At 35.3% G+C, this 20,924-nt stretch overlaps 1 protein-coding gene across 2 annotated transcripts in view; it reads left to right on the top strand.

Moving 5' to 3' along the window:
* Positions 1–20,924, top strand: part of LOC129227351 (septin-9-like) — a 54,313-nt gene that overhangs the window by 11,818 nt on the left and 21,571 nt on the right. The window contains exons 2-3 of one of the 2 annotated variants that reach the window (XM_054861896.1): positions 4,835–4,990; positions 16,491–16,664. In XM_054861896.1, the coding sequence (XP_054717871.1) occupies positions 16,523–16,664 (142 nt within the window). In that variant the 5' untranslated portion in view covers positions 4,835–4,990; positions 16,491–16,522. Of the gene's footprint in view, positions 1–4,834; positions 4,991–12,455; positions 12,582–16,490; positions 16,665–20,924 lie in introns of those variants that run through there. The other variant, XM_054861897.1, reaches the window with a different exon arrangement.

The following is a 20,924-nucleotide window of genomic DNA, read 5'->3' as shown; positions in this document are numbered from 1 at the left end:
ACTGAAACATGGGAAAAATGAAAAGAAAAAAAAAAGAAAAATTAAAGTAGTTTCGAAATAAGTAAATACTGAAATGTTACGCAATACGTTACTTAGAAAAAACAGTGAAAATTCAATCATTTTATGCGACACTTGTACGCCCATTTTAAAAAGGGGTCCTCTCTTGTGCCCAATGTCTATTTTTGGGGAGAGAAAAGTTTCCCGGCTGGCTGCTCTCTGAGCTTCAGTCAGAACGAAATTCTGAGCATTCGATTGTTTACTGCAGAACGAGTTAAAGAAAAATTTCGAATGTCATTGCATTATTATCTTTGTTTTGGTATACAATACGACTGTTATGGAGAAACGTGCGAAAAAGAAAGTAACGCGAGCAAGCACAAGTAGTCTTCTATTTGGACCTGGAAAAGATTTGTCTCCTCCCGATGCTTTATTTCTTCCAACATATGAGAACATTATGAGATGTTATCAAATTACTAGAATGCAAATAAAGGGAGAAGGAAGTAAGCAACTATCTTCTGCAAGTGTGGCCACTGTAGTTGCAAAAAAGGTTATTGATACAGTGAAACCTGTGTAAGTTGACCACTCGCGGTGCAGTACTTTGGCGGTCAACTTAGAAAGGTGGTCAACTTATAAAAGGCGGTAATGTTTTTTTTTTTTGTCATTTCTTGCACCATGTATTCATTTTTTGAGGAATTCACCCTTACTCTTTCTGTTCAGCTCCACTTTCATTTTTTAACATTATTGAAAGTGAAACAATAATTAAAAATACTATTCTAATACTTTTGTTATTTTCAACTTGTTTTTAACTATATTAGACACTTTAGTTTTAGAAATTCCATATATGCCAGCTATTTTTCTCTGGCTTTCTCCATTTTCAATTACTTTTAATATTTCATACTTTTTATTAATCTCAAGCTCCACTAACTTTCTTTTTGAAGCCTTTTTATGTAAAACTTATAGCACGAAGAGCAACAAGCTCGACTCTCCCAGTTCATAAAGGCAAAATTAAAATGTCCTATCTCTTAATCCCTTGCACCAGAAACATGTAACTTTACTCATTCCTCATTAGCTGGCCCAGATCTGTGTACCCGCAGTGCGAGGGGCCCGCGTCCTTAATGGGGCTAAGGGCCCTAGAAATTTATGAAAAAATAGGAAAAAAAAAAAGAAAACTAGCACTAAGGCTTATTCGCTTTTCAAATAGACACTTCTCGCCACTAGGGAGAGGCCCTACATATTTTGTTGCAGTGGGCCCAAAATGTATAGATCCGGGACTGCTCTTTTTAGCAGAATTCCTGTGTTGCCACAACATATTGCAACTGAAAGAAAGGACTTTGAACTTTTCTACTGACAACTATTTTCATTGAACAGAGTACAAAAAGCTGTCTCAAATAGAACAACAAATGAAAAATAAGTTTGGAGAATAAAGAGCAGCATAAGCTTTATGCTGCTGTTAAGTTCGTAAATTGCTATAGTATGTCATCAAAGCTTTTTTTTTTTTTTTTGAAGTTTTTTTTGAAAGCTATCCAAAAAAAAAGATATTATTATTATTATTATTACTATTATAAATAAATAAATAATAAAATAAAGTAATATTCTGAAGAAAGTTTTAAAAAATAAACCAAGTGGTCAACTTACAAAGGGTTTTTTACAATACTCCAGACCAAATTTGGCGTACATTAGTGGTCAAGATAGACAGGTGGTCGAGATAGAGAGGTGGTCAAGTTACAGAGGTTTTCCTTTATTATATGAGATAGGGCTAGTTCCGTTCCTGACAAAAGCGGTCAACATAGACAGGTGGTCAACTTACAAGGGTGGTCAACTTTACAGGTTTTACTGTATTTGGGAGCGTGCTTCCCTTCTCGTTGTTTCAATAAGGAGAGTGATTGCCATGATTTTATCTTATTATTCTAAATATAATAGCGCAACAAAGAAAGCTAAGAATATAAAGACGCAAATTTTACAATCAAAGCTAGGCAAATTTAAAGCAGATGCTACGACTTTGTTTGACATTTGTGCCTGCAAATGCGCAGATTTATATTGGTGTAATTGAAGAAAAAAAGCAAAAGTCCCTGATAGAGAAAAACGATTTCTAATTGATCAAAGGATAGTAAGAAAACTGGCTATTGGGAAAGTGGGTAAGGTAACAACCCAGAAACTACGAAAAAGAGAAAAAAGATGCCAGAAAATTGGAACAAGTGTTGCTTTGGACGAGAAAGACATATCAGTACCCAGCACAAGTGGATTGAGGGTTAAGGAAAGTCATATTACATTGAATAAACCTGAAACAGAGCTTGAATCAGGAGAAAGCACAGAAAATACAGATGACGATTTTAAACTGAATTATCCGCTTTCAAGAAAACGTAAGCGAACTGATGCGCCATCAACAATGACAAGTCAAATAAGACTTTCTATGCCTCATACAGCTTTAGCAACTATTGTTACGCTTGTATATAGACACTCCAACTCCATCAGAAAATCTTAAGATGCTTGTAAAGTATGTAATGTTAGCTTATGCTCCAATGTGGTTTGAAATAAAAATGAAATCGAACTGCCAGTATGGTGCCCAACATGTTTGGAAAATGATTTCTCTTGCAAGGCAGTTTCCAGACAACGTTAAGGAGATAATTTTCAAAGTTCTCTCAAATAATGCATATGTCGCTCATCCTGAACAGCTACTGTTGGCAATGTTGTTTGACTCAAGAAAATACATTCGGGAATTAGCTGTTAGGCGCATTCTGAACTCTAGAAATAAGAAGACGAAGAGCTCGGATGGTGTACGATTTTTTAAGCGTCCTAAACTCAATTTTGAAGCCGTTGATTATGTTGATTTAGTTCATTGGGCAAACTATGTTGTAACAGAGTCACCTCTTACAATGCATCTAAAAGACCAACAATTGAAAGAAATGTGCAAAGAACAGCCGACATACTTCACTTTCGAGAAATTTCCCTGTCACTCGAAAGCTGTAAAACGTTGTGTGAAACTAATAACCGAACTGCAATAAAAGTTCGTGGCGAAACTGCACGAGATGGATACATTCGTACCAAACTTCAAGCTAGGAAAGAACTTCCATCATTTGATAACAAGGGACAATATTATTCCAAAATATAATATTCATTACGCATGAGGTATTATAAATCAAATTTGAAGTTTTTTTTTTTTCAAAGTTTTATATGTCTATACGTAATTCTAGAAAATGTATGACACTATTGCGTGATAAAAATTACAATGATTAATAGTGCTATTTAATTAATTAGTCTATGATTTAATTTTGAAAAATAATTTTCACATTGGTTTTTAAAGAAATTCAATATTTTTTCATTTTTCTCCAATTTTTGATGTTGGAAAGGAGCGGTTAAATGCTCATTAAAATCAATGAAACATTTTATGGGCTCGAACTGGCTCATTATATAACATTTTCGGTGCATTCCAGCAAAGTATTTGGAATTTTGTTTTTTAAAAAAATTTCGACAAAAATTCATTTTTCTCTTCTTTTTCGGTTTTTCAGTGTCAAATGCTAGATATTTTTTAATATCCAGGAATTTTTTTGTGAGTGCTAACTAGCTCATTACACAACTTTTGCGCGCTATCCAAAAATTGATTTCGAAAAAAAAAATTTTTCGGCTTTTTTCGGCCCACCCTACCGTACATACCTTCTCTCTCTCTCTCCTGTGCAGTTTCTCTTCTACTTCCCTCTCTGAGCCAACTTTTCCCCCCACCTACCGGGGAAAAGGCTCTGCGGGCCTGCCCGACCAACCATCCAATAAAAAAAAACCCAAACTTGGTCATCATGAAAACCCACTGATATTTGAGCAAATCTTCCACACTTTTAATTCTGGCGGCAAAAATATGCCGTCAGATGCCATGTTCATCTGTTAATGACTCTTGTATGCTTAGGCTTCGCCTAAGATTCCTTCCATTCTCGACACTGATAGGACTAGGCCTATCAGTTTTCTTTCCACTTGTACATACCATGTAAATACTTGTATATAATCTTATCATATTCCAGATCATTCATTTATACTGTCATTTCAACTATGTAACCCCTGTAAATATGTATATAGTGTGGCTCTGAAAAGATTCCTTTTTTTTTTCTTTCTCCCCCCCCCCCCCTCACACCATTTCAAATCAACTCCATCATGACTTTCCCTCATACAGGGTAAAAGAGCTCCGCTCTGGCCCATTTAAATTCCTATCTGTATCTGCATCTGTTTTGGTTCTTTGGTTATTAAGTATTACATATTTGTCATTGTTTATGTAGATAGTTTCTTCAACATTAATAAATGTGTTTTCGATCCACGACATGATAATCATTTAATATTCTCAACATGAAGTGGGCCCAATATTTTTAAAACTAGGGGTGAAATATACAGGTAAACAATACGGAGCGGGGGCCGGAAAAATCATTTGTGAAGGGCTCAAAAATTTCTGTGCGTGCCCCTGGGTGGTATACTCGTAAATTATAAATTATTCAAAAATTTGTTTTATGATGGTTGTGGCTCACTTAGCTGCTCTTGGAAGTCAAAGGGCATTTGATGGAGTTAATCAATCATTCACAGCAGACCCCCCCCCCCCCCCCGCGCTCTCTTTTTTTTCTTTTTGACAGCGAGTGGTTTTAAGTATCATTCCGATGAATAAAATCGAAAACTTTTCTTTCTTTGCTTGTTTTTAGTTTTTTTACCGTCTTCTGCACGTGTCTTGTCAAACTTTTTCAAACTGTTGATTGGAATCGATATTCATTATATAGAATGTGCGAGATGGTCTTCCGGGCTTCGATGCGGTTTTATGGCCACAATTCATCTGTTTGACCGAAATTCCAAGGAGTTGTGTTTCTTTCAGTGCTCAAAGACAGCTTCCTGGAAGCGGACACGGAAGGAAAAGGCTACATTGACTGCCAAAACGTCATTTCCGTCGTTCGCAAAGCGCTGGGAATAGCTCTCAACAACCAAGAAAGGGACAAAATTCTGAAGAAAGCAGAAATTCTCGCCGGAAGAGGTAAGCCTCACTTTCGACTCAGTCCTTTTGAGTTGAGAAAAAGATTACGTATAAAACAGGCATTGGGTGAGAAAAAAAAACAAAAAGAAAAATAATTTGAATTTTGTCATCTTGAATTCAAATTATGTTTTTCGCAATCACGAGTGTGTGTGTGTGTATGTAGGCGTGTGTGTTTGTGTGTAGGGGGTATGTGTATGTGTAGGCATGTGTGTTTGTGTCTGTGTGCAGCCATGAGTGTTGGTAGTTGTGTGTATGAGTGTTTGTGTGCGTGGGGGCGGGGTATGTGTATGTGTGTGTAGGCATATGTGTTTGTGTCTGTGTGCAGGCATGAATGTGTGAGTAGTTGTGTGTATGTGTTTGTGTGTGTATGTGTAGGTGTCTGTATGTATGCGTATGTGTATGTGTGTGTAGGTGTACGTGTGTTTATGTGTATGTGTGTGTGTGTGTGTAGTTGTGTATGTATGCGCGTGTGTGTAGGATATGAACGCAACCTGGAGGCGGTTTTCGCAAGAGGAGCAGCATCGTGAGGCGGCCGGTCGACGGTGGTGCTGACAGAGGGTGCTGGTGGGAAAATAAAATGATAGCACATCAAAACAGTCAAATGAAAGCAATAAGCAATCGTGATTGCTCAAAAAAAAAAAAAAAAAAAAAAAAAAAAAATTCCATGGAAAGACGTTGTACATAAATTAGGCAAAAGTGCACAAAAATTCCTTTCATTTTCTATAAAATTTTTCACATTTGAAAAAGAAAAGTAACAAGATGGAAGGGACTATGATATCAGTTCGTTATAACCGAATGCTCGTAAAAAATATGTCAGAGAAAATATCAGAAAATTTCATACGTTCTTACATTTTTTTTTCTTAATTGACCCAGAGAAATTGGTGAATTTAAACTGTCTCTCGTATCTTTTGTTCTTTTACTTAGCTACTTTTACGTGTACTGTACATTCTCGTTTTTCCGGATTAACTAGGACCAAAGGCAATCCGGAGAATCGAAAATCCGGATAATCCGGGATAAATAAGCAAATTGAATTCTCAAATGAACATATTTACCGTTCAATACAATAAAAATAATGTTTTATAACAAAATTACAAAGAATTGTTTACAAGACATTATAAAATTTAAAAAAATGTTTCACATCATTTCTTAGTAAAGAATTGATCTACCGCCTCTTGTTTTTAAGGGCAGTTCTGGAACTGCAGTAGCGAACGTTGTGAGAGTAAAAATTAATTTATTTCATCCTTAATTTTTTGAGACCAAACAGTACCCGCACGACGATGCCTGTCCTAAGAATTTAAAGGTAGTCCGTTGAATAATAATAAAAAAAAAATCCACGATCCCTTCCATCCCTTCTGATGTGAAATGATCATTTTTCTTCAACTAAAATGTGTACACACATTTTCAAAACCCTATTAGAGTCTATTTGGAATTTCAAACTATTCGCCAAAACACATAAAAGATTAACATTAGTTTTAAAGCTCAAAATAATCCTTCAACTGTATAGTTCATCGCTTAACGCGCCAAGCAACAACGTTAACGTAGCCCTGCCCTTTAGCGAGTGAAGTGATTTGTTTTCTGCAATTTAAAATGTTTCTCCAAATAAACAATACTATCAATCACAATTGAATAATACGACAAATGAAATTATTTACTTAGATAAGTAACTATCTTCAACTGTAAGAACAAAAGCAAACGTTGAAGAAATAAGGAAAACAAAACCCAATATAGTAAAATCCTACAAAATCAAATTATGTACCTGAATATCGAAAAAAAAAAACCTCATTCAAAAATAAGTTTGCTGACCACAACAGTCCCACAATAGCATAGCTTTCGACACTGTCGGTCAGCGCCCTCTCAAGGTAATTTACAGCGCCATCTGTTAGGAATTCATAGAACTAAACAATTAATTAAACATTTAATTTGCAATTACAAATATTTCGGGAACGCGGTCGAACAGGATAAAAAGGATTCTATGTCCGTCTCCTGGTTCTAAGCTACATCTCCACCAATTTTCAGCCAAATGGGTTCAGCCGTTCTTGAGTTATAAATAGTGTAACTAACACGGCTTTCTTTTATATAAGACTAGTGGTACCCGCACGGCTTTGTCCGTAATAGAAAATTAAAAGATCTTTTGGTTCACCTGTATATTTACAAATAATGTATGGTGAATTTTCTCGCCAATTGGCTTGTACCCATGTTACGGTTCCACGTTATGATAATTTCGTAATTTACTCGTCCATCTTATGATACTTTTGTTCCTAAAATTGGAATAGAAAAAGAACCACATCGAATTTTTGAAAAATCGCTTCTAGGTGCACATCTCCATGCTACAAACTAACTTTGTGCCAAATTTCATGAAAATCGGCCGAACGGTGTCGGCGCTATGCGCGTACAGAGATCCTGACAGACAGAGATCCGGACAGAGAGAGAGAGAGAGAAATCCGAACAGAGAGATTTTCAGCTTTATTATTAGTAAAGATGATTGCATTTCGCCCACACGCTTTTGTTAAAAAAATAACACTAATTGAAGACAAAAATGAATCAAATTTTAAAGAAAATGCATATTTTCTTCGTAAAAAGATCTTTTCGCCCGAGCTTGTTCAAAGCAAATCCAGCTATTCGATGAGGATTTATGCAGGACTTCCATTTCCCGGTACGCATTTGTGTTAACTTTTTTTTTTTTTTTTTTTAATTTGTTCAAATTTGAACGAAGAGATGCCTTTATTAAAAAAAAAAAAAAAAAAAAAAAAAAAAACAGGAGAAAGAGTTGTTCAGACTAAGTACTTGTAAATATAAAAACAATTTGATTCGAATAAAATTATTCACGTCAACAGGCAGAAATGTTTGGCAAGGAAGAGGTAACGCTTCAGATTTTCCATGTTTCAATATAAATACATATTGAAAAAAATAATCATTTGTTGACTTATATTTATATTTCGCCTTATTTTAAGAAATATATTAAACCTTTATATTCAGTAAATTACCGCCCAATTAGCCAGGGCTAAAGCAGAAATACGTGAAATACACCGCCAGCTCAGTCATTTCCAGCCGAGGACTGCAGTTTCGTGCTTAGCACTCATCAGCCTGGCATAGGAAAGTGACTGAGCTGGAGATGGAAAACCTCTTAAGGAAGCCAAAATAAATAAAGCTTTAGATTCCTGAGAATGCAACTACACCCAGAACTACTCCCGTGAAACCGTCATCGTCAGTGCATCAGTACTGTACCCAGAAAAAAAAATTCGCAAGGGGATATGGTTAGTGTTAGCCCTTTTCTATGATTAAAAAAAATTAAAATTCCTCAGTTTCAGGGGGAGAGGGGAGATAGATTTCCAGATCCTTGTCATTGACTGATACATTTATAAATATGTAGATACATTTTCAATAGCTAAGAGAAGGACCATAACCTCTCACTTTTAAAAAAAGTTTCAAAAGCATCGAGTGAACTAAAAAAGAGGGCATTCCGAGGTTTTTCTCCCAAAAATTTTTTAAAACTGAAGTCTTAAAGCTTTTAGGCTGTCGTAAGTAATATCAAAGTAAAAGAAGGAGGGGCTCTTTGTAGCAAAAATCCAAAACTGGAGTCTTAAAGACGCAACTATGGACCATCTTTTGAGTGCATGGAGCTAGGGATTTGGTGTTGCCCCTCTCCCTCGCTCGGAAAAATATTCGACGATGAATTAATTAGAACTCTCCAACTACAATGAGTAGCTGGATAAGTTTAGCTCCATGTTATTTTTTGATGACTGAAGGGAGAGGGTATTCGAAAACCGGAAGCTCTCTCGAAAATTTTTTGAAATTGCAGTCTTTAAATTTGTAGGCTGTCTTTGGTTTTGTAAAAATAGGAGGGAGTGGGAGATGGTTCAGAAAAAATTCTGGAACTGTAGTCTTAAGGGGATCCAGGACGCAAAAACCGTCAAATTTTGCAATTATTTTTTATCATGTGAAAAATTACTCCGTTTTTTTCTGCTTAAAAGGACGTTTGAATCGTGTTTATATCTTAAATAGAACGAAAGATTAATCATTTTTGTTGCATGCACCTAACTAATGTGTACTTAACTTTAAAACTTTAAACGCGTTTTTCTCCATGATGCAATTTTTCCCGATTTCTTGCATTCAAACTCTTATAAGTCAGGAACCGATAAAGATAAAGTTCTGAAACTTGGAGCATATCTTTTTCAAACAGTTTACTTTAATTTTTATTCGGCGAATTTAAAAAAAAAAACGTTTACTGCAAAAATTATGATTTTTTTTTTAAAAAAAGTATCTTTGAATTTTTCGAAATTTTTCTTCAAATATTTTTTTATTTTTCATTGAATCAATATTTTTTAAATCGCCGAATAAAAATTAAAGCTTAAATATTTGTGCGTAATTTATTTTAAAAAAATTGAAAATTGATCAAGAATATATCTTGAGTTATAGCAATTTAAAGCAACCCCATTTAAAAAAAAAAAAACTAATTAAATTTAAAAAAAAATCATATATATATATATATGTTATGATTTTGCTTATTAAATAAATGGTGAATCAGTGCAAAAAATTTCAAAACTCTAAAGTATATAATAAAAAAAATTTCAAAATGTGTCTGGACCCCCATAACAGCGCAAATTGAGTAATCGTTGGTGAAAGTAGAGGAAGGTGTTCGGGGATTCCCTCACTCCAGAAAAGTTTCAAAGTAAATGATTTAGAAGCCCAATTTTAAGCTGCTATCATTTGTAAACTTAGAGTTTGCGGTGATGTCCCTTGAAAAATTTCCAAATCTGAAGTATATGTAAAGGACGCTATTTTAGGAAATCATTGTTTGTACGACTTAAGGGGGACGACTTCGGGGTTCTCTGCCGAAAATATTTTGTCAAACTGTCTGAAGCCTGTAATTTACTCCAAAGAAAACACGTGGAATGGAATGTTTTACCTTTTTCTTTAGTATTGTTAACCACCACAAGGTAGCGTATTCGAGCTCTGGAGTTACGAATTGTCTCCGACTCTGCAGCCATGGTTTTTACTGCAAAATAATTATTGTTATTATGATTTGTTTTTATTTTCACTCTGAAGTTTTAATTTATGTATTCATTTTTTGGTGGAGAAACTGTGTTTCAACATAAAGATATGAGCAGACGATTTTTTTTTTCAACAATGAAAATTATTTCTTTAAGTTGACGTTTTATTACTTTTATTTATTTTTGAAAATACGTTAATTCATTTTTAAAACTGTTTTTTTGGCAACAGGAGAAACACAAACAATTTTTTTGAGCAATCACGATTGCTTATTGCTTTCATTTGACTGTTTTGATGTGCTATGATTTTATTTTCCCCCCACCATCGCCCAGTGGCGGATCCAGCCGATTGTTTTGGGAGGGGGCCATCCGAAATTTTTGAACAAACTCCGAACTCCCCAGAGATTTTATTAAAATGAAGTTTTAATAACTCAATTTTCGGAGTATCGGGACATTAGATGAGGGGGTGGATTTAGGAATCTCCCTTGAAAATGTTTCAAAATTTAAATAGCGGAGTAATTTTTTAAAATTAGGAAACTAAAAACGCATTTTGTCTATTTTTGATGATATACCGAGAAAGGTCAGGTTTCAGGTGCTGGCCCCAAAATAATTTTTGAAAATAAAACTTAGAACCAAAATATTCTGTCATTATACATTGAGAAGTTAGAAGAGGAGGGATGCTCTTCAGCTGTCCATCCTAAAAATGCACCTTTATGTAATGTTTGCTTACATTTAAGGAAGAGTGAAGGTGCTTAGAATCCTTCCTTCCTGGAAATATTTTGCATTTGAGGCTCTAAAAATTCGATTTTTAACTATTTTTATACATATTTTAGAAAGGGATGGAAAATTCGTGAGCTCCTCCAAAAACCTCCTTTTAAAGCTATCATCAGGATATAAACTAAGGATGGAGGGGGTCTTATCAAAGATCGTTTGTAATTGAAGTCCCAAAAAATTTCATTTAAGTTGCTTTTAAGCAAGTTAACTGATAAGGGCTGGATAAGCTAGTTTCCGTTGATATTTTTGCCAAATAAAAGACTTAAAATGGAATTTTTTGCTACATATCAAGGCATTTGTGAAAGGGCATGGGAAAAGGGTTCTCCTTCTAGTTTCGAAATTAAAGCCATAAAAACGAAAATTTAGGCTCTCTTTGGTCTTGTGAACAATAGGTATACTCTGAGAACAGCAGCATTTAGAGATCGTCCAAGTGTCTGTAGTTGGAATCAAGAGATGGTGTAAAAGATGGAGAACAATTTTGGAAATAAAAGTTTTGTTTTGAGGGTAGGGATATAATTTATCTCCCAATTAAGGCTTATGCTTCTTTTTCAGTGTAACACATGTGTTAAATTTTGTTATCTTCTCATAATATTTTTTTCTTAAAAAAATTCCTACAATCACAAGGCTTTGGGAGGGGCCATGGCCCCCCTCTAGATCCGCCCCTGCCATCGCCACCCTCTGCAGCATCAGTGTCGACCGGATCCTCACGATGCTGCTCCTATAGCGAAAACAGTCTCCAGGTTGCGTCCATATACTACACACACACACGCATACATTATACACACACCTGCATACACACACATATATACATCATACACCTATACACACATACACACACGCATACATACAGACACCTACACAAACACACACATAGACACCTACACACAACTACCCATGCACTCATGCCTGCACACAGACACACATATCCCTACACACAAACACACATACCCCCCCCCCCCGACACAACATACACACACATACACTCCGTGATTGCGAAAAACATAATTTGAATTCAAGATTTCAAAATTCAAATTATTATTATTATTATTATTATTTTCTTTTTCGATATGATGTATTTATTTTAATGAGCTGTTTAATTTTTATTCTTTTTTCTATTTTTGAAAGCGGTTAAACTATTATTTTATTTTTAATGGAAAAAACTGTATTGCTGCTTTGTTTAAAAGGTGATCCAACTTCATTTCATCGTTTATTTATTTTTAACGCATCTAATTCTGGAGATGAGCGAGGCATATTTTATTTCTAAAAATTAGCTTTAAAATTTTTTCCTTGTCAACTTACACTTTTGTCTCAGCGATGATATTGCAAAGAAATATCACCTTCTGTCATGCTTTTTAAAAAGTTTTTCAAAAAGGTGAACGATAATATTTTTTAATAAACAAAAAACAAACTCTCCATTCCTGGTCCCCAAAAACCGCCACTCGCCACTGATGACTGATCGCAATTTAGGCAAATACACAATAAAAAAAAATTAGGCAGACTCAGAAAATCATAACGAAACTCGTTTCTTCCCCTCCGCGGAGAAGTGAAACAAGCGGGGAAACAAATAAAAAATGAACCTGCGCGCCAGCAATTACCTTTTCTGCGGAACTATTCTGCGTCATGAATTCAGCCAACTTTCAGCTTGGCGATTTTATTATACGAAAGCCGTATGATTCACCAGCAATAATGAACCGGCGAATTGCGATCGCTCTGTTTGAGTCACATGGCATTTTCATTCAGTAGTGAATCAATTTGCTCACCTAAGCGATTACGCTAGTTCCGCGTGTGTTGGATTTGAAAACTGGATCTGGGTGCAACTTCATTCCGAGGTAGTAAATAGAGATATTCTATCTGTATCGGTGGCAGTTGTTTGATATCTCGACAGCTGTATATTTGTTTGCATAACGGTGTTAATTAACACTTTTGCTTCAATGAATCAAAATTCATAATGTAATTTAACTAGCATGATGTTGAGTAAATGTAAATCCAATGAATTTATTTTCTTTTGTATTTCGTGTTGTGTGCAGAAGCATTGAGCACTGAAAATCTTTGTGTATACTGAGTTTCAAGTACTCTAACAATTTCTGAATAAACTTTAGTGTGTTTTTTCTCGTTCAGAAAGTTTTCGATTGTCTGCAACAGGTTCTGTATTGTTAGACAGTTATTAATACATAATCTATATGCATCTTTTTGAGTTGAGTTGGCCGCTTTGCAGGCCAAGTAGTACAAGCAATAAAACGTCATAACAAACGTAATTTCAATGTTTGAATTGTAAGTGCAATATAAAAAGTATCTTTGTTTAAATACTGTTATTCAAGACAGATGCTAGGATATTATCACTAATTTAATCTGAAGGATTACAGTTATGTTAAAGCATCCCAGAATTGACAACAAGCTACCAGGGCCGATCCTAGCAGGTGTGCAGAGTGTGCACCGCACAAGGGCGGCCAAAGCAAGGGGCGGCCGCAGGCCTTATCATATAGTTTTTTTTAATCAATCAAAATTCCTCAAGAATTTCTCAAAAGATAACTCATAATAAGTCAAATAAATGTGCTGAATTTTAAATGTTCAATTATCAAAGTGCTGATTTCCTGACAGCATAGCATAGTTTAAGAAAAATAGATTGTTAGGGAACATTGTGTTGGTTCATTGTCCATTAATATTTACGCTTTACACACATGATTCATTTGGTTGCAAAATTTATGACGGAACCAGTAATCAGGCATGGATACATGGGAGGGGGCCGATGAGGGAAATGGCCTCCTCCTGAAGAAGAAAGGGTGCCTTCTAAAAGGAGCACTCAGAGCCCAGGGCGGCCACTAATGTTTTCCCCCCAAGCTTTTATAGACCTAAACAATTAAGACATTTTTTATATATTACATTTAAAAAAAGCTATACTGATTAGATACTCTAGCAAGCATTTCAAACAACAAATTTTGTTTTCAACAATCGCGGCTGCGTGGAGAGACTGGAAAATTGCGACTCCCCTGAGAGTCAAACATTTATGAATGAACTAAAATTTTGTAATTTTCCCCCTTTACAGCATTTTTTTCGAATTAAAATCACGAATGAACTGCCCGGTTTCAGATCAGTGCTCTTGCCCCGGGTAGTAAATTTAAACTTGGCTCCAAAACGAAGATCTAAAAAGATACCATGACATCCTTGATGAGACTAAAGAAGGCTTAAAATGGCGTTTTTAGGACTTTAATTTCGGAAAGTTTTGCTGTTTGAACCACCGATCTTAAGGACCCAATTAACTCTCTGATTCACCCCTTCCAACTTAACTTAATCAAACATAGCCTGAAATTGTTGGCTTTAAAATCCAAAATGTGTTTTCAGAGGACAGCCCTTCTTAATGTCATCAAAAATTGCTTAATGACATTTTTCGTATTTCTTTTTCGAAATTTTTGCGATGGCGGGCCTCGAAATCCATTCCCAAACATTACTACCAAAGATAGTCTCCATTAGCGTCTTTAGAGAGGCCCCTAATCCCATCACCTCAGTTTGAAATTGACTTCAGTTCGTGAGGGCACACTGAACCCCCGCCCGCTCTTTGATCCATCGTAATCAAACAATGCCTAAAATACGATTTTGGGACTTCAATTTCTAAAAAACTTTAGAGGAGAACTGCCTGGTTTGTGTAACTTTTCACGGTAGGGCATATACCCATCAATCGTCGAAGTGAGGTGGACAAAAGTCGATAATTGTGTTTTTCAGATATTAATATCGAAAAATATCCGTAAGATTCGCCGAAGCTTCCCAGTTTTGTTAACGTCACCAAAGATAGCATAAAATTGCACTTTTAGAAATATCCGCTTGGGAGCCCCAAAACCCTCCCTTCCCAAAAATAGCCTAAAATGGATTTTAGTTCCGAAAAATATTTCGGTTCGGAATTTTTTTTCACGTTTCCCCTATTGTTTTCAAATATAGCCAAAAATGGGTTTTTAAAACAATAGTGCCGAGAAATTACAGGAGGAAAGCCACCAAATCCCCTACCGTCACCAAAGACAGCCTAAATTTGCGTTTTAAAACTTCAGTTTCGGAAAATTGTCGGGAAGAGCGCCGATCTTTCTTAAACTACGGTCACAAAAAATAGCTTCAAATTGATTTCAATTTTGAAAGAATTTTAGAAGAGAACCAACATTACTTTTCCTCTGAAGTCTCAATCTATTACTTTCTTCAAAGATATAAATTGTACCTAAGACGTTTCTTACTATGAAACTTTTCTTCCTTTTTATAAGTTCATCATTCTTGTTTTTTTTTCTTTTTTAAATTAGAAATTGATATAGAAATTTGAAGAAATATTTATATGCACGTCAAAGATTAGTCAAAATATGCAATTTACTCTTGCGGGGCGGCACATTAGGTCTTTGCACACGGGCGGCCGACACCCTAGGATCGGCCCTGCAAGCTGCATATTAGAAAAGAAATTTTATTTGGAGCTATAACTATTTTTTACTATAGCCATTTATGGCGTTGTTACTTCAGGAATAGTTTTATATAAGTACCTTTAAATCTGTCAGATTAAAATTGAAGTAGTGATAAAGCAATAACATCATACTTATGTGTTAAATACATTTAAACTGACACTTATTCTTTTCACAAAAGATTTGTTTCTGTGATGAAGAAACGATAAGACAAAAATTATAGAGGGTTACTAGTGCTATGGTTTTAGGCCTTCGAAGGAGCAACCCCATATACTTAAGCGCAAAATGTTGTCAATGTGATTGTGAGGTTTTCAGGACTAGTTGAAGGTTTTTCTGCCTCCCTAGGCAACAGCTCGTCCCGCCTAAATGCCGTACCCAGTGTTGGAAAAAAGCGATCTTTTGTCGCATTTTGAGACAAAAAATGTTTACTCAATACCTAGAGTTCCAAACCTAAGTGCCAGATTTTCTGCCTAAGATTTTAGATTTATTGAAAATTTTCTTACTTTGAGATTGACAATCATTAAATTATTTTGAGTAATTTTAAAATGCAGCAAATTTTGTCTTTGTAAGGAATCATTTTCTTAGCTGGTTACTTTAAATATATAGCATTTCTATTTGCGACAGTTTTTTTCGTACTCTGATGAGATATTTGATTCATTAAAAATACTGCTTAGATTTTTAATTTTTACACCTCTCTCTTATATTAGTCGTCCTCATGAGGTCTAAATTTAAATTCTTATTTCTAATATTTACCATTGCACTATAGCCTAGCTAATTAATAATTCAGCTGGCATAATTTCCATACTTGTGTACATTTATTGTTTATTTTAGAATCATTTAATTATCTTATCAAATTCAGCTTTGTGATGATCCTATCTTTAGTGTTTTAAATACAAAATATCTCACTTCTCGATCACCCTGAAAAGTCTGAGATTTTCACTCAAGTTTAATAATTTGGGTATAACTTTGATATACACCCCCAAAAATTACGCCCCAGATTTTTAGGGTTGCTGTTTCTTATTTTGGTGTTGCCAATTTAGGTTTTTTCAGCTTTTTGCTGTTGCCAAATTTAGTATTTTCTTGTATTTTGTACCATTTTTTGAGTTTTTTTTAAAGTTTTGCGGCAACAATTTTTGTGGCAACAAAGTTTTGTGTCAACAAAAGCAAAAAAAGTCGCCAAATTTCCGATTTGGGGGGGTATATCAAAGTAGTTTCATAATTTGCTCTAAGTGTAAAGTATGTGACCTCCGTTTTCCACAGCCTCTTTTAAATTTTAATATGTTTGTTACATTTGTTGTATTATTTCATTAGGTCAGCTAAGTGTCAATGCTTTTATCACTGTAATGGCAGATACATTAACAGAGACAACACAGTGGGGCAACTTGAAGACAGATGTTTCTGGTTATGTTGGAATTGATACATTACAAGAGCAAATTCGGAAGAAAGTTTTGAAAAAAGGATTTGAATTCAATATTATTGTTGTTGGTGAGCTTATTAAGATCTTTTTTTGATTTACTCATACAAAGAAAGTAGGATAAAAATATTTTTTGAACTCTAGTTAACTAAAATGTTTAGAATTAACAGATTCTAGTAAAAGTAAGGCTTTAAAAATAAAACTTACATCATGTGATTATTTTGTGAAATACTACTTAACCCGAGATTGCTCTTGCGACCAAAACGAATGGGAATGCTCGCGCAGGGTATCTCATACCCGAGGAGGTTTTTTAGTATTTTCGAGTTCAATTTTTTTTTCAAAAAGGTTAAAAATGCAAAAAGAGAAAAGAATATAATTATAAAATGCTTTCTTAAAGGACTTGCATTCGATTTCTACATTTTTTTGCAAATGCATGCCATATGGTCCATGCAAATGTTTTTGTCACATTTTTCACACACAAATTTGGTTTTTGTCTTTTATATTGGGGTTTTCAGTACAGCTTTTGTACATTGACTTCGTTTTTTTAGCAGGGGATGCAATGTCTTCACTAGATCTTAGTTTTAATTTTAAGTCTCTTGGAAGCATTGCATATGCTTTAGTTCAGAACTGTAGCAGAAATACTCGCGCAGGGTATGATACACCCGTAGAAGTAAATTCCAAAGAAACTAATTTCAGAATGTCCCCGCCATTTCTACCCTTTCAAGGTTATGACCTATGGGTCAGCTACTCAAGGAATCGTTCACTTCCAAAAAAAGGTGGGGAGAAATTTGATTGAATGCGAAGAGGTGGGTATGTCATACCCTGCGCGAGCAATCTCGGGTTAAAAACCATGAATTTATGCGTTAATATATTTTAGAACAATATATTTCAAAAAGTTTGACGTTATTTAATGTTTACCTATCCATAGACAACTGGTGAGCGAAAAAAGTGGGGTGTGTCAAAGGAGAAAGCGGGAGGAGCAGGAACCCTAAGGATGACTTTATTTTTATATTGAGCAATTGAACTTTTAACGTCATTAATTGTTATTGATTATTATTACCTTCTCTAAAAAATTCTCGACACAGCTTCAAAAATTGGAACAAATGCAAACAGTATCCTCCCTCCAATTCAAAGCTTCAGTTTTGATAAAATAACGTGGAAAAAGTATAAAAACACAGTAAGTAAATTCTCCTTTCTTTAAACATGTGAATTGATCAATCTTATCATTTCTCAAACAATGGTTAATTTGGAACTCTCAAAAGTGGAGGCAGGGCCGGATTTAGGGGAGGGCAGGCGGGGCTACTGCCCCGGGGCCTCCACAACAGAGGGGCCCCCACAATTAAATTTTTACAGAATATTCTAACTTTCACGGGTCGAAAATATCGGATATATACATATATCAAAATATTCGGATATATATCAAAGTATCAGATATTTTCGAAAATATGATGATCTTTTCGAACCCTGATTAGGGGCCTCCACTCCTTCGTTGCCCCGGGGCCTCCACACTTCCAAATCCGGCCCTGAGTGGAGGGGCAAAGCCTCTGTACTTTTAAAATTGAGGGAGCAGTTGCCCCCCGCCCATACGTGGCGCTTTTAATTAATAAATGTGAATTTACTTAATAAATGTGTTTTTATATTTTTCCTTGTTATTATTTTATCAAAATAAAACTGAAGCTTTGAATTGGGCGAGGGAGGATACTGTTTGCATTTGTCCTCATTTTTGAAGCTGTTTCGAGAATTTAGTTTGCACAGAGGCACCAAACGGCACCCTTTAAAGAATTAATTTTCTCACCCATCCTAGTACATCCCGATTAGGTATATATGTGTTGCAGTGACAGTCAGAAATCTTCTAAATGTCGACAATAGTTGGTGAATATTGACATTCACATATACCAAAGACATCGACGAATGATTGAATATTTCAAGTGAATCACTGGTGAAAGTCAACATTCTCCTTGGGCATATTCAGAAGGGGCAGAGGAGGGTAACTAACCTTCCAAAATAAAAAATATTTAAAATAAAACCAAATGAAAAAAACTTTAAATTGACAGTTTCTTCAATTCCTAGCTCCATCAATGAGTTTGGTTGTAGTAAATTTGTGTTGTCACTGAGTTTGAAAGTGTATAACATCATGTTTGGGAGCCCATTGAAAAGGGAAAGTTATTGACATTTAATTGGGTTAATACTGCTATCCTTTTGCTTCTAAAATCTTTGAGGGAGTAGAAATGGGCCAATAAAATAGGCCAATAATTGCCCAAATGATGGGCCTGCCCAGGGTGGGCCCGAACTTCAATTTTTGGAAGGGTGGAAACTCACAATTTGACAAGTAGAACTCCTAATTGACGCCAAATGATGATAATTTTGCCGAATAATGATACTTTTGCCAAATCTGTTAGGCTAAAGCCTTTATCAGAAAAATTTGCTGAATTAGGAAAATTGTGGGAGATCACAGTGACCTCCCATAACTTACCATCAGGGTTCTCTCCTGGGCCTGCTCCCTCCATGTTGAGCTAGATACGGCCTTGCATTCTCCTACAGGGTTTGAAGTAGAGCGCGAGATTGCGCGAAAGGCGCACAAAATCGGTAAATCCCGCTCAATCCAAAGGTCCGTGTGGGATTTCCCCCATAAATTCTTAAACGCGATAACGAACTCCATACCAGGAAAGCGGAGAAGATAAAAAAAATCTCAAAATCTATTTTTATTTTGGAAAGATGGAAAAAATTTAATAAAGCATCCGTCAATTCAAAGCAATTCAAGTTACATCGACAAATTCCGATTCGCTGGCATCAACGAATTCCGATCCACCGACATCAACCGATTCCGATCCAGGTCTTGTTCTGATCAGCCGGTCAAAATGCGATCCGAAAGCTGCTGGAAACGAAAGTCCGTTTTCGAAAGGTACAGGCAATTTTTTACTTTTAACTTTTTGATCGTCAGAAAGAAAGTCTTTGTGCAGTAGAAATATTATTCTAAACAATGGGAACCAAACTCCATTTGGATAATTAGATCCAGAAAATGGTCTATTTAAAAAAAAATGAGTATTTGTTACTTAGTTTAAAATATTTTATTAAAAATGAAATAATAAAATAAAATTGCAAAATTACTGAATAATTATTTAAAAATGAGGTTGATATTAAACTAAAAAAATTACAATTTAAAAATGAATAAATAGAAAAATGAAATAAAAATGAATTATAAAAAAATTCTAAACAAATTTTCAGAACTTATAAAACTTCTCCCCCAAATTCAAATTCAAAAAATCCCCCCTGGAATCTGAAGTAAAGGGGGACATTCCCCCCTGAGAAATTGAACCCTATTTCAAACCGTGCTCCTACTTTGTTCTTTTATGGTAACTGAAAATTGATACCATGGACACTTCTCAGGACCCTTTGCCTCTTGATTAAACAGTTACAGATAGAGACTTGCTGCATTCTAGGGTAATGCTACACCCACTTGAGGAAACCCCCGAGTTGTTGTATATTTGTTTCTGAAAACTTCTAAAGGAAATTAAAACCGACACACGATAAATGTCAGTTCAAGATACATATTGAAAAAATTGATCTGCATCAAGTGAAGATCAAAAAAATAAGCAGCGCTTATGGATACTTCTAGGTTGCAGATGCTGGAACACACTTAATTGCCATTTTGCTATTGCTTTATTAAGGAAACATTTTGTCGCAAACTTCATTTTTGTCCTTGTTCTAATTTTAACACGACTCCGTTTTTAGGAAATTTCTTTATAAAAAATGAATTAAATTTTTTTGGTGCCTGAATTATCAATTGCTTATTTATTTATTAGAAGTGCCACCTAGGGGGGGGGGAGGATCATGGCGCAGCCTGCGTCATTGAAATTTTTAAGGGTGTGTTTTGAGAGGTATTTTTTCTTTTTTGGTGTGGGGGGGGTCTTTGATATTTAGGGGGTGCACCCTTGCTCTTAGGTAGGGGGCAGCCTTGTATTTATCAAGGTAAACCCTTGAACATGATCCAAACGCACTGCATTGACTCAGACTTCAACTTTTCATTGCTGTTCTAGTGCTAAAAAAATTACGAACACGTACTTAGATATTAAGCAGTAAGTTACCGTCCCTAAGCCCATGTTAAGGCAGAACTGCATGCAATATACAGATTGCAATATGGCTGCGAACTCTTGCTGGTAAACTAAATTTACTTTAGCTCCAGTTTGTTGGCACTCTGAGCTTCGATGCGATGACATGGCCTTCAGCTCAGTTATTCACTTTCCCAGACTAATGAATCCATAACAACTGTTCTTTCTGGATATAATAACTCGGCTGTCAGTATATTACAAGTGCATACCTAGATACTTCTA

The sequence above is a fragment of the Uloborus diversus genome, chromosome 8, assembly GCF_026930045.1.
Source record: "Uloborus diversus isolate 005 chromosome 8, Udiv.v.3.1, whole genome shotgun sequence".
Taxonomy (NCBI): domain Eukaryota; kingdom Metazoa; phylum Arthropoda; class Arachnida; order Araneae; family Uloboridae; genus Uloborus; species Uloborus diversus.
The sequence above is the reverse complement of the archived record's forward strand: the minus strand, read 5'-3'. Positions and strand labels throughout refer to the sequence as shown.